This window comes from Macaca nemestrina, chromosome 12, assembly GCF_043159975.1.
Source record: "Macaca nemestrina isolate mMacNem1 chromosome 12, mMacNem.hap1, whole genome shotgun sequence".
Classification (NCBI taxonomy): domain Eukaryota; kingdom Metazoa; phylum Chordata; class Mammalia; order Primates; family Cercopithecidae; genus Macaca; species Macaca nemestrina.
This window is the reverse complement of record NC_092136.1, coordinates 31,861,876-31,875,859: the sequence shown is the minus strand read 5'-3', so window position 1 is coordinate 31,875,859 and position 13,984 is coordinate 31,861,876. Positions and strand designations below refer to the sequence as shown.

General features: G+C 42.4%; 1 protein-coding gene across 5 annotated transcripts in view; it reads left to right on the top strand.

The window, feature by feature from the left end:
• LOC105471528 (KIAA1549 like) overlaps positions 1-13,984 on the top strand; it is a 288,631-nt gene that overhangs the window by 223,609 nt on the left and 51,038 nt on the right. For all 5 annotated transcript variants that reach the window (XM_011724030.2, XM_071074893.1, XM_071074894.1 and 2 more), the window contains 2 exons: positions 4,334-4,515; positions 7,432-7,649. In XM_011724030.2, coding sequence (XP_011722332.2) covers positions 4,334-4,515; positions 7,432-7,649 — 400 coding nt within the window. The remainder of the gene's footprint in view (positions 1-4,333; positions 4,516-7,431; positions 7,650-13,984) is intronic.

Below are 13,984 nucleotides of genomic sequence, written 5' to 3'. Positions count from 1 at the left end.
AGTGGCATTGTCCATAGATGGCCTCTGTCAACATCATTGTGCGGCTCCCTCTCCTGTTCCCACCTTGGTTCTGACTCTCATCTCCATGTGGCCCTTCTGTGTGTGATACTGGGTTACTGGGGCCAGAATTCAAGTACCCAGCACTACTGATTTCAGATCAGGGAAAAGTCCTTTTGGATTTTAATGGGTTGTAGGTGGAGCCTTACAGAAATGCCAGGTGAAAAGCTAAACCCTCTGGCACCCTGCTTATCTGCACTTCCCTTTCAAAGGAATTTGTGTAGTTCAGGGACTCTCTCTTGAAGCTAGTGTTGGAATTTTTTTTGTTTTCAAATGTCACTTTTATTTCTTTTTTTTTCCCCTAACTGAAAAAGTAAGAGCAGAGGAAAAAAAAAAAAAAAAAAGAAATAATGATACAGTGGATTTGTATTCTGTAGGGGAAATGTGCTCCCTGTTCCCATTTTCAGCTATTATATAAAGCACTTGTTTAAACTGTCATACCTATTTGGTTGTTGAAATTTTTTCTTTCCCTGAATTCTGCATGCGTGTAACACAGAGGCTGTGCTTTCTACATCAGAATTGGGGTGTGACCTGTGGAATTTTCCTGAAATATCTGCCCCACCTGGGACCACTAGACATCCTGCCATCAGCTCTGTCGAGTGAGCACGCAGTCAGAGGTGCTCTAGATCTTGGAAAGGGAGCTTGAATTCAGCAACTTTCTTCTCTTTCTTCCTAGGATGAGGTGCTAAGAGAGATGGGTAGAGAGAGTGAAGGGACAGCAGAGACAATGAACAGTGAAGCCATATGGGGAAGGTTGTTTTAACTAAATATTGTGACGGCCATGGCTACCTATCCAAGATGGTGCTGCCTGCCCTCCCAGCTCCGCCTCCTCCCTCTCCTCCTGCCCTTTCCTTCCTTCCTTTCTTTATATACTTCCTGGAAATTTACAAGGTCAAATCAGACTACTCACTCCTCCAGATGCCCCACCCACCCACCCCACTCCTCAGAGGACCCCAAATAACTCAATGTGTGTCTTTCTCTGACCTTTTTACTATGCATATGGCAACACACATGTATCTTTGTTTTTTGTTGTATTGCTTTGTTTTGTTTTATTAAATGGAATCAATGTGTGTATTGTTCTATGCCCTTTTTCTTGCTTTAAACTGTGCCATACAAGGCTGCTTTCTTTATGAATACACATTTGCAAAGTGATGTCTTTCCCCTTCCCTGCAAATAATGCATAGAAGATGAGAGAGTGGGGCTGGTTCCTGACCCCAACACTCCCCACTTAGCTGGTGAGATTCTGGCCTGCTCTAGATGTCCCTGCTGACCTTGCCCATTTCCATTTCTGCTTGTCTACCCTCTCTGCCTGCCTCTTTATTCTATTTAGGTCACTTTGATTATTTAAATATAAGGCTCAGAAATAAAACAGGTGGGTGCATGAATAAAACGCAATTACTATGCCAGGTTGAGGTTTTTGCTTGTTTGCTCTATTAAAAAGCCATCCTTCCCAGGGTTAGAGTGCTTGCTTGGTTGCATTTTATTTTTGCCTAAAGTAAATCCAGTGAATTTGGGGGTCTGGTTGCTTCTGTTTCACTGTAGGTTTCTATTCTGTAAGGTTTTAGGTTTGAAATTTTCCAATAGAAACAATAGAACCAACTTGTCTCATGTAAAACTCAACAGACATCAGAATTTTAGGATAGACCCTTATGAAAACCTACGCTTGTTCTTTTTATCAGAGGGTTCCATTTTATCATAATCCTAGGTTAGAGTTTACCAATAAAATCAATAGTGTATTTTATTGCATTGGAAGATGAACCAAAGGAAGGAAGGAAGAAAATAACATTGAATGGAACTGTGGAATTGTGGAGGAAAAAAAAATGTCTATTTTCATCACTTTGCCAGCTTGCAAAAAGTATTGGGTCATTCTGGCTCAGGGTCTCATGAGGTCATAGTCAAGATGTTGGCCTGAGCTGTCATCTAAAGTCTTAACTGGCAAAAACCAATAGATGTGGGCATGGACATGGTGAAAAGGGGAGGCTTATACACTGCTGGTGAGAATGTAAATCAGTACAACCCCTGTGGAAAACAGTACAGAGATTCCTTAAAGAACTAAAAGTAGATCTACTATTTTATCCAGCAATCAATCCCACTCCTGGGTATCTACCCAAATGAAAAGAAGTATTATATGAAAAAAGACACTTGCACATGCGAGTTTATAGCAGCACAAGTCACAATCACAAAGATAGGGAACCAACCAAGTGCCCATCGACCAATGAGTGGATAAAGAAAATGTGGTATAAATAACTCATGGAATACACTACTCAACCATAAGAAGGAATGAAATAATGTCTTTTTCTGCAACTTGGATGGAGCTGGAGGCCGTAATTCTAAGTGAAGTAACTCAGGAATGGAAAACCAAATACTATATATTCTCACTCATAAGTGGGAGCTAAGCTATGAGGACACAAAGACACAGCGAGTGATATAATGGACTTTGGGGACAGAGGAGTGGGTGAGAGGGGGGTGAGGGATAAAAGACTACATATTGGGTGCAGTGTACACTACTTAGGTGATGGGTACACTAAAATCTCAGAATTTACCACTATAGAATTCATCTTTGTAACCAAAAATCACTTGTACCACAAAAGCTATTGAAGTTTAAAAAAGAGAAAAATGAAAATAAAAAATACAGTCTAGATGGCGGCTTGCAGGATGGTCAGTCATGGCTCTTGACAGGGGACTTCAGATCCTTGCCGCATGGACCTTTCCATAGGACTGCTTCAGGGTCCTCAGAATGTGGCAGCTGGCTTTCTTTAGAGTAAGTGATCCGAGAGAGCAAGGTGGAAGCCATGATTGACTGATTGATTGATTGATTTTTACGACTAAGCCTTGGAAGTTACACATTGTCATTTCTGCAGTTTCCTATTGGTTACACAGGTCAGTCCTATTCATCCTGGGTATGAATATCAGGAGGTGAGAATTCTTAGGAGCCACCTTATTGGCTGGCTCTCGTAGATGGCTTGTAATAGCAAGTGTCCAGGTGGCAGATAATGGTGGCCAGGCCAGAGCTGCCCAGCAAAACTATACTCTAAAAATATAGATGCATCTGGTAACACATTCAAATAGAGATTTTCCTCTGTCATTGGCTGCTTGGTGGCCTGCTATTTGCAAATCAGCCCACAGAACTTAAAAAAAAAATCCAATTATAACCCATTGTTACACTCTGAAGTGTTTTAGCCACTTTGTAAAAATAACAATTTACTTGGCTTAATTTGACAAATCTTCTGTGATTATGATAAGTGACAGAATGATACAAACTATGTGTTTCTCAATAATTTAAATAACATCCCAGTCTCTTGAGCAGACAGGAGGAAAGATGAATACACTGCTATTACATTCATATTTTATGTAACACCTCTTTTGCTCCTAAATTGTATACTGGTTTAGTCACTTGAATAGGCTTAATGTATCTCTTGCCTAGCCATGCTCAATAAGCTGTCATTCTTATAGTTACTTAATGGGAATATGCTTTAAGAACAAGTAAATCAGCAAGAAACCAGGAGCTCTGGAACTTCCGTCAGCTTAGTTATGGAAGCTCAAGGCAGACTGGTGTCTTTTAGCAATTGCAGCAGAATTATCTGTCAGAAGGGAGGATTAATTTAACAGAGCATAGGTAGAAATGCTTCTACTTAATTAGGGGAGTTGTCTGTAGCTTTAAATTAGTTTCTCTGGCGGAATTTTCATAGCTTTCTTTTATTTTAGACAAATAGAAGAAACCAAAACCCAAATCACTGGGGAAGCAACCTTCAAAAGGGGGGAAAAAAACAATGTGTCAGCCACTATAACTGTGGCTTGTTGACCAAGGAAGACTTGTTACTTTAACATCTTGTAAAGATTGGTAGCATTGGTGGCTGAACCTGAACTGAATGCTGTTAGTCTGAGGATTGTCAAATTTAAAGGGTAGTTACAAGGTTTAGCCAAACTCACTTTTCTCACTTCTAACTGAAACATAGAGAAAGACGTTACTTTTTAATTTTTTTTCAACTGTGTTATGTCATAGTTTTGAAAGAATGGTCCTTACTGTTTAAATTCAAATCTCTACAGTTCTTTCCTACCCATTGATAAGGCAACGGAGGGATAAATCATACAGATCTTAAATTTAAGGGAAAACTGCTAGCAATAGCGAGCGCTTGTTGGCACAGAAGCAGATGCTGTCATTTCTGAGGATGTTTTGAGTAAAGTAATGTCCTTCGGCTGTGAGTCTCACATAAATTCTCCTGGGATCACACAGCCCCCTACATCAGAAAATCGATGTGTTTATGTTGTGCTTCAGTGCCGGCGAGTGATGAAGAGGGGGGAGCAGTTCTATTTGACAACTCCAGCAAGGTGGCCGCTGAACCCTTTGACACATCTTCTGGGTCTGTGCAGCTCATTGCCATAAAACCCACAGCCCTCCCCGTGGTGCCCCCCACCTCGGACAGGAGCCAGGAGTCATCGGCAGTCCTCAACGGCGAGGTGAGTGCCTGGGGACCCAGAGCAGGAGATGGTCTGCTCAGACTTGGGAAATTCGGACGAAGGAACAACACCTGTGAATACTGGGTGCAGATTGCACCTAGGGCCATATAGGTCATCTTTACCTCCGCATGTACCAGACCTCTGCAGAATGAATCAGGACACAGGTCACCCAAAATGAGTTTGTTGGGTGATGTTTTCAGAGCACTTCCTGTGTTCATTAAAATCCCAGGGGAACTTTTAAAAAAAACGTGATTATGAAAAGAAGCATCAGGCGTTCCACTCCACGACCGCCTCACACACACAGCCTTTTGCCTTTCTTGGTAACACTCCTAAACTGTCCATTGTGGGATGTTGCTTGTAGTGGGGATAGAAGGGGCTTGAACTGAGAGGGAACCAGGCAAGATAATGTCATATGGACAGGGATGTGGGCCACTCTATGGACTTCGAAATGACATTTATTCCTTTGAGCAAACTTGAAACAACTCATTGGCTGCTTCCAGAAAGCTATCAATGGATATCATGATGCTAATCAGCTTTCCTAAGAGTCTGAAAAAAAAATTGTAACATTCACCGTAGAGTGATGATTTCATCAAAGAAAATTAGATAGATAGATAGATAGATAGATAGATAGATAGATAGATAGATGCCAGAAGTTAGGTAAAAATTATCTGCGTTTCCTTCATCTTCGGCAGCAGAGTGGCCAGTGGACTGAAAATGTTTATGAACTTTAAGAAGATGCGTTTGGACCCTACAAGTGAACATTCAAATTACATGTGTGCCCAAGCATGTGCACACACATGCTCTTAATTTTTCTCTGTTCTTAAGCTGTCAGGTTGGTTGTTCATTTCATTTATTTATACCCAGCTATTGTTACCTGAAACAGGTGGGAGATTTCCAAAGTTTTAAAGTCTTTTTCCCACCACACATCAAGGAACATGTTATGGCCCTATAAAGCCAGGTATTGTAAATATGCAGCATCTGGGCCCCTTATAAAAGCATTTTACAGACCCGACTCAGAAAGCAACTCTTGTTTTCTGGGCAGAAAGACTCAGATGACCTAAAGATGTGATGGGTAAACCTTCATCGATTTAAAAAAAATAACTGGTTGTGGACATACAGAGCACTTCTTTTTCAACCTCTTCATTTTTTTAGACCAAGAAGCTGAAGCTTGAGGGGTCAAGTGGGTTGCTCAAAGTCACACGGCAGGTTATGGTGACAGCCATGAGGTGGAGGTCCCCTGACTTCCTGTCCAGTGCTCCTTTCCTCTCTTTGACTTACTACAGGCTATCAGAGAATAATAGCATTGTGCTTAAAAGAATATGGATTCTCAAGCCATGCCTCAGGGGTTTAAACCTCAGATCTTTTACTTACTGTGTGTCCTTGAGCACGTTAGTTCATTTCTCTGTGCCTCAGTATCTCCATTTATAAAATAGGGCTGCTGTGAAGATCAAATTGTTTAATATATGTAACGTACTTAGAGTAGTGCCTAGCACACAATAAGCACTTTTATGATAATTATTGTTACTATTGTTGTTATCACCACCCATTAGACAGCCAATGAAGAAAGATCATGTACTTTATGCCCCTCGGCTCTACAATTTGAGAATCTGGATGTCTTCTCAAAACCAGTCACAGCCACTGAATTTTCTCTTGGGCACAATTCTGCCACCAGACATGCAAACCCCATAATTAGAGGCCTCTGAGGTTGACACTAATGCATTGATAACTGCTGTTGATTTGGACCCTCTGCTCAGCTATGGACACATGTGATGGCCACCAGGCCTGGATCTTTTCATCCCAGCTTAATGATATGAATGTCATAGAGACAGATTCCAAATCTGGGATAGATTCAACTTATCACCCCCTTTTCCTCCCAAGCCCATCACCTTGTCAAAGAAGGAGAGCAAATCAGCATCTTCCTTGTCCAGAAATTGATGCTGTATTTTGGTAGTTAAAGGAATGGACCTTGCTGGCATTTGGATTGGAAGAGAGCCCTGAACTGTTCTCTATAATTTGCTGCCTTGTGGAGCCTGACACAGATTGTCTTGTAATTTTCTTCCTCCTTCTATTATGGGTGGCTGGTTTAAATGAGGAAAGCACAACCCAGAAACCATACATTTTTCTTTTGTAAATTACATGACATTCTTTTAAAGATTATTTTTAAGAAAACAGGAAGTTTGGAAATGTTGATGTGACATTCTCATCATTTGTTATTTATTTAGCACAGTCACTTGCTTATATCTCCAACAGGTTGCAAGGTACATTAGCCACGTTCCCTTCTGAAAGACCAGACTGCCTTTGCCCTATAGGGTAGGACCTGGTTGGTGTTAGTAGCCATACAAGGCTTCAAAATTACCTATCTCTCAAGAAAGGCATGGATTAAAAAAACATGCTGTCGGATGCAGGTTGACAGTGTGGAAAGGCGTTGGGAGCGGCCCCTTCCACCCTGTCTGTCCCAACTCAGCCTCTTCAGGAACTTGCCGTCTTATCCTGGACACCAGCTGAAGGGCAGCAAAGGCCACTGGGTTCCCCAGGACTGGAGCTAGACTCAGGGCACTGAGAACTGGCAGAGGCACCCACACAGAGGGACCAAAAGGGTGTAGGCATAATTAAGGCCAAGCCACATTGCTGAGAGCATGGAGTCAGGCCTAGGCCTGAACAGAGACAGGACAGACCAGGGAGAAGAAAGCCTTGGAGGAAGGTCTCAGGTGATTCAGGTGAGTGCCAGGCTCCGCATTATCTGTAGTCTACTGTTGTGGGCTTGCTCAGAATGGGACGCAGGTGGGTCTGGCTAGCTCGGAGGCCCAGAGGTGATGCCTGTGATGGGTTTCTAGAAGTGATAACCTCCTGGTGAAAGTCTCCCACCTGCTGGCCTCACTGGGTCAGGTGTGGGCCTGAGACTGTCTCTCTCCCCAGGTGAACAAAGCCCTGAAGCAGAAGTCAGACATCGAGCACTATCGGAACAAGCTGCGCCTCAAAGCCAAGAGGAAGGGATATTACGACTTCCCTGCAGTGGAGACGAGCAAGGGTCTGACCGAAAGAAAAAAGATGTATGAAAAAGCCCCAAAGGAAATGGAGCATGTTTTGGATCCAGATTCAGAACTCTGTGCTCCATTCACCGAATCTAAAAACAGGTGCAGTCTCGAAGGGATTCTGTAAAGGGTGCTGTATCATTGGTGGGATAAGGGCAGGCCTTGGGCAGTATATCCTGGTCCCTTATCTGGTACTGTAGGATTGTGATCTTTGCAGTCCACTGATCTGTACCACACTGGTCTGTGCAAGCAGGTGCTCTATAATGAGTCTGAAGGAGAATAACATTAAAGCCATTAAAAAAAAAAAAAAAACACTTGGGCAAACAACCATAATTGTCCTTTAGCTTAGTGATATTTTCAAACCAGTTGCTTTTTCAGAGCTGAATGAAGATTATAATTATCACCTACCTAATGGTGCAACTTCCAGATCAAGGGACATTGTATTGCTCAATTGTTTTAGAGGCTCTTGCATAAGAAAAGCAAATTTCGTGCCTTACCTTTTCATTCAGCCTCAGTAAGTACTTACTGCACAGGTGCTCAGAGCTCCATGCTGGTTTATCTCATTCATTCACAGACTTGTTCATTTATTCAACGTATATGTATTAGGTACCATTCAAGATGCTGAATGCTGTCATGCTCATGTGGGCTTATTCATTCATTCAGTTTGAATTCCTTCAACATTTAATTGTGGACAAGACAGTCCTATTGCTGCTCTTATGGAACTTAGGGTCTAATGGGAGAGAAAGAATCACCCCAAAAGTTTATTAATGACAAGTGTGGTGGGTGTTTGAAGTGTGAGGTGCTGTAACGATCTAAAAGGGAGTCCTGTCCCAGCGAGGAAGGGCTAAGCCAGATGGTTTAAATTAGCATCTGCCTTAGTTCTTTCTGTGCTGCTATAACAGAATACCTGAGACTGGGTAATTTATAATGAACAGAAACATATTTTCTCACAGTTCTAGAGGCTGGGAAGTCCAAGATCAAGGTGCCAGCATCTGGCAAGGGCCTCCTTGCTGCATCATCCCATGGCAGAAGGCAGAGGGCAAAGAAAGAGCAAGAGCAGGCCAAATTCATCCTTTTATAACAGTACCAATTCCACCCATGAGGAGGAGCCCTCCTGGCCCTGTCACCTCCCAAATGTCCCACCTCCTGACACCACCATGGCAGGAACCACATTTCAACATGAGGTTTGGAGGGGAAAAACATTCAGACCATGGCTGCAGCCTTCCAAGGTTTGTTGCTGACTAAGCAGAGTGATTTCACATGCTGGGTCAGAGGCAGAGGTTAGTGAACCCAAACATGTCCACCTTTCTTCCTTTCCTACCTACCTGAAGCGCTTTCATAATTTGAGGCCGCCTCTTTCCAATACATAGTCTCCTTGGTGACTCCCCTCTGGCTTTGAGCATGCCACCGCCCTGACATGCCACAGAGCCATGATAGACACATTGTCCACAGATTGGGAGCCATAGGGCAGTTTCTGGCCTGAGTAGGTACTTATTAAAAGCAAAAATGACTCTGTGACAGGCTTGGATCAAAGCCACAGAGTCAAGCTGGGAGGTGGGGCTAAATTTTATGAATTGGATCAACATAATTTATTTTCAATAAAGAAAAGAGGGAATTCTCAACCAGTGCTTAATTTACCATGCTTCTAATTAGGCTTGGTTGGTATGACAAGCTATTGATATAAAATCACACCATGACAGGGTTCACAATGCCTGTGTCACTGTGTTAATACCTGTAGAAAAAAAAAGAAAAAAGATGGGGGTTTTATAGGGAGGCTGATTGGTTCTTTAGCTTTTATTTTGTGCTTCAGGGGGTTTTACTTCAGTGGTCTTTGGGATGGGAGCTGTTTTTTCTGGATTTCCTGCTGACACTCAGGGAAAATGAATCAAAGCCACAAAATCAAGGTGAGAGGTGGGGCTGAATTTTATGAATTGCATTAACATAATCATTTTCATGTACAAATTAAACTTAGCTAGGAAGTTACTTGAGAAACAAAAATTTCAGTTAAGGCTTTTTATGAAAAGGGAATGAACAAAGAATGAACCAGACTTGTTTTTGTAAAGAGGCATCTCCTCTGCCTAGCACAGGTGCAGGCCAGATTCTTGGGACCTTTCGATGACCTGCTAATGCCATGCATTATGTAGCTAATTCTCAGCAAGTGTTCATTGAAGAAATGGTTTCATGATCATAAAACACCAAAAATAATTTTTAAAACATTTTTGACCAGTTAAGGGGAAAATATGGATAGCCATAAACTGGGCGAGCTAAGAATAGGAATGGAGATAGGATCAGCCAGAGATGAGAATGGGAAGGGACAGACAGAAAAAAAGAGAGGGACAACCTCGGTAAGCTCAGAGGTATTATTCTTGACACATTCTGCTATTGACTCCAGAGACTGCTGACTGTTTATCTGCTATCACAGGTTAGAGTTACCTGTTAATTACTGTTCACAGTACAACCCTCCAGAGGTTCTGCTTTCAGTGACCAAGCCACAGCAGGACAAGTGAAGGAATCATGCTCTAGTCCAGAGGTAGCATCAGTATATTAGGCCAGTCTCTCTTTTTTTTTTTTTTTTTTTGGTAGAGATGGGGTTTTGCCATATTGCTCAGGCTGGTCTCGAACTCCTGGGCTCAAGCAGTTCTCCTGCCTTGGTCTCCTGGAGTGCTGGGATTACAGGTGTGAGCCACTGTGCCCGGCCAACCATTCTTGCATTGCTATAAAAAATAGCTGAGACTGGGTAGTTTGTTTTTTTCTTTTATTTTAGGTTTGAAGTTACATGGGCAGGTTTGTTATATAGGTAAACTTCTGTCACGGGGTTGGTTGCCTAATAGTCATTTTTTCTGCTCTCTCCCTCCTTCCACCCTCCACCCTTAAGTATACCTCAGTGTCTGTTGTTCCATTTGTGTTCATGAATTCTCATCATTTAGCATCCACTTATAAGTAAGAACATACAGTATTTGGTTTTCTGTTCCTGTATTAGTTTGCTGAGGATGATAGCTTCCAACTCCATCCATGTTCCTGCAAAAGACATGATCTTTTTCTTTATTATGGCTGCATAGTATTCCACGGTGTATATGTATCACTTTTTTTTTTCATCCAATCTGTCATTCATGGGCATTTAGGTCGATTCCATATCTTTGCAACTGTGAACAGTACAGCAATGAACATTCTCATGCATGTGTCTTTATGGTAGAATGATTTCTGTTCCTCTGAATATGTAATAGTAATGGAATTGCTGGCTCAAATGGTAGTTCTGTTCTTAGCTCTTTGAGGAATTGCCATACTGCCTTCCACAATGGTTGAACTAATTTACACTCCCACGTGTGTAAGAGTTCCCTTTTTTCTGTAACCTCACCAGCATCTACTATTTTTTGACTTTTTAATCATAGCCATTCTGACTGGTATGAGATGGTACCTCATTTTGGTTTTGATCTGCATTTCTCCAGTGATCAGTGATATTGAGCTTTTTTCATATGCTTGTTGGCCACATGTATATCTTCTTTTGAAAAGGAGACTGGGTAATTTATAAAGAAAAGAGGTTTAATTGGCTTGCGGTTCTGCAGGCTGTGGAAGCAAGGCACCAGCATCTTCTTAGAGAGGCCTCAGGGAGCTTTTCCTCATGGTGGAAGGAAAGCAGAAGCAAAAGAGAGCTGGGGCAGGGAGATGCCACACACTCTTAAACAACCAGATCTCACGAGAACTCACTCACTGTTGGAGGGACAGCACCAACCCATGAGGGATCCGCCCCCGTGATCCAGTCACTTCCCAGCAGGCCCCACCTCCAACACTGGGGATTACAATTCAACATGAGATATGGGTGGAGACAAATATGCAAACTAGATCAATCAGTAACCAGAATTTTACCTTAAGACCTAAATTAAATCAAATAAAAGACAAAGTTGAGGTTCCAAGTGTTGACTTGTCACTAAATCTTTTTAAAATCATTTTCAGAGCCTTAAAAAAAATCAGAACACCTCATTTTTACATTTTAAACTCTTACCCTGAGACACAAAGTACGTAACATAATTAAGATGGTTGCTGTTGGTGGCCCCAGTCCATGCCCTCAGCTCTCCCTGTGCCTGTCCAGCCCAGCAGCTTCCTACTCACTATAGGCATCTGTGACTCCGACTTAAAGGCTTTTTCATGGCAGCCACCAACCAGAAGTGTCATGTAGTTAAGACACTGTGGAGCATCCTCAGTCCATAACAGATGGAAACTGGTAGATAAATACTCCTGGCAAGGGAACTGGAAGCGTAAGTTACACTGTTGCAATAACTACATTTTTTAGTTTCTATATTTGATGATTTGGACATCTGCGGCCTTGCTGACCCCAGAGAAACTGTCCTCCCCAGGCTACTGGATTCCTAGTGCTAATAAAGGACTCACCTGCAAACACGCCTTTCATGTGCAAAGCAGCCAGTGCAGAGCCCAAACACCAACTGCCTTCTTTGTATGGTCTCACAGGGCTCTCTACTCTGAGTCACTGTCTGCTTGCCCTGATTACCCCAGGGCCGGGTACCAGACAACTCAGGACGGCCCTTGTGCCCCAGAAATCTGCCAAAAGTATTCAATCAAGATTAGTCACACTCCCCTGTGGTGTGGCCTGTTCCCTCCTCTTGGGATCTGTGAGTGTAACAAGCTATATATATATATATATATATATATTTTTTTTTTTTTTTTTTTTGGCAGGGGCGGGGGCGGTGGGGGAGATGGAGTCTCCCTCTGTCACCAGGCTGGAGTGCTGTGGCACTATCTTGGCTCACTGCAACCTCCAACTCCCTGGTTCAAGTGATTCTCCTGCATCAGCTTCCCGAGTAGCTGGGAGGAGTACAGGCAGGCGCCACCATGCCCAGCTAATTTTTGTATTTTTAGTAGAGATGGGGTTTCACCATGTTGGCCAGGATGGTCTCAATCTCCTGACCTCTTGATCAGCCTGGCTTACCCTCCCAAATTGCTAGGATTACAGGCGTGAGCCACTGTGGCTGGCCTCAAGCTATATTTTTAATGGCAGTCATGTCCTGATCTATTGGCCATGCCATACCTAAATAATAATAAAACCTACCTTGTAAAACAACTGTCCCCCACACTTTTCCAGTGAGTTTGAGCCTCCATTGCCCAAAACACAAATCTACTCCATATCATACCCTTTATTGATTTTCCTTCCTTCCCTCTGTCATTTCCCTACTCCCCAGCTAGTGCTTCTTGGAGCCACTTCCCAAATAAATGACTTACACTCCAATCATTCTAGAACCTGCTTCTAGGGAACCCAACGTAAGGTAATAATATATAAAGATGGAGTTGCTCTGATGGAAGCTGAGCTGCCTCCTCCTGCTCCTCAGTCCTTCCCAGGCCATCTCTATGGAGCCCTGGGGTTCCATAGAAGGAGAACATAATTTGAGAACTACTTTCTTAAACTATGTTGGGATTAACAAACAAGTAAAACTCATCATTACCCACCCAGCAGTATTTTCAGAGGTAAAAAACTTACTTCTCAAGTTTGCATGCTTCAAAATGTATTGCCTTTAATAAGTATATAGCAAAATATCAATAAGAAATGAATATACCTAATGGAATGCTATCTTATTAAAATAGGTAATTTCTCTACCTGAGAGTCTAATTTATTTTTAAATAGATGCTTGCACACCAGGCCTGCATTGGTGGTCTGGAAATTGAAATCCATGTTAAGAGCAGTCTTTAAGCTGTATATTTTAAGGGGATGTTGCCTTCAAGAGAAAAATAGACTGGTATACACTTCAGTGCTACCTACATTTACAGTTGTTGACAGGGCTTACACACTCTTGCTATTGTATTTCTAACACTTGCAAAATAACCTACTTAAGTGTCAATTGCTTATCTTAGTATTTGCTCCACCACCAGCCTTATTAGTAAATCTTTTCTAAATGGGCTAATTGATAATCTCAAGACAGTTGTAAAGTCTGCCTTTTCCCAAAAATGATGTGTAATTAGGTCAAGGATGAGAATTCTTCTGGAGTCTGCAGAAGGTGTGAATCACTTGGAGCAGATTGTTTCAACTGCTCACTGAGGTTGGGCTTCCCTAAAGGAAGCCTGCAACTGCAGACAACTGTAGGGCACAGTTTATACTATTCACTTGTGAGTACTAGAATTAGTCAGAATTCTTTGGGCTGCAAATGATGGAAATCCAGCACAATTGGTTAAATAAAAGGGGAATGTATTATTGAGCATTATGGAAAGGTCAAGGCTTTGGCATGGCTGGATCCAGGGGTCAGACGATGTCTCCTATGTTAGATCTTACTCTCTTTTCACTCTCTGCTGCCCCCATTTTCAGGCAGGCTGTTACCTCATAGTGACACACTGGCTGTCAGCAACTCCTGGCATATATCCTATCTTCTTAGAAACCCCAATGCCAAGAGAACGCCTCTTTCCTAGTTGACCTAGCAAAAGCCCCGAGACTCAGT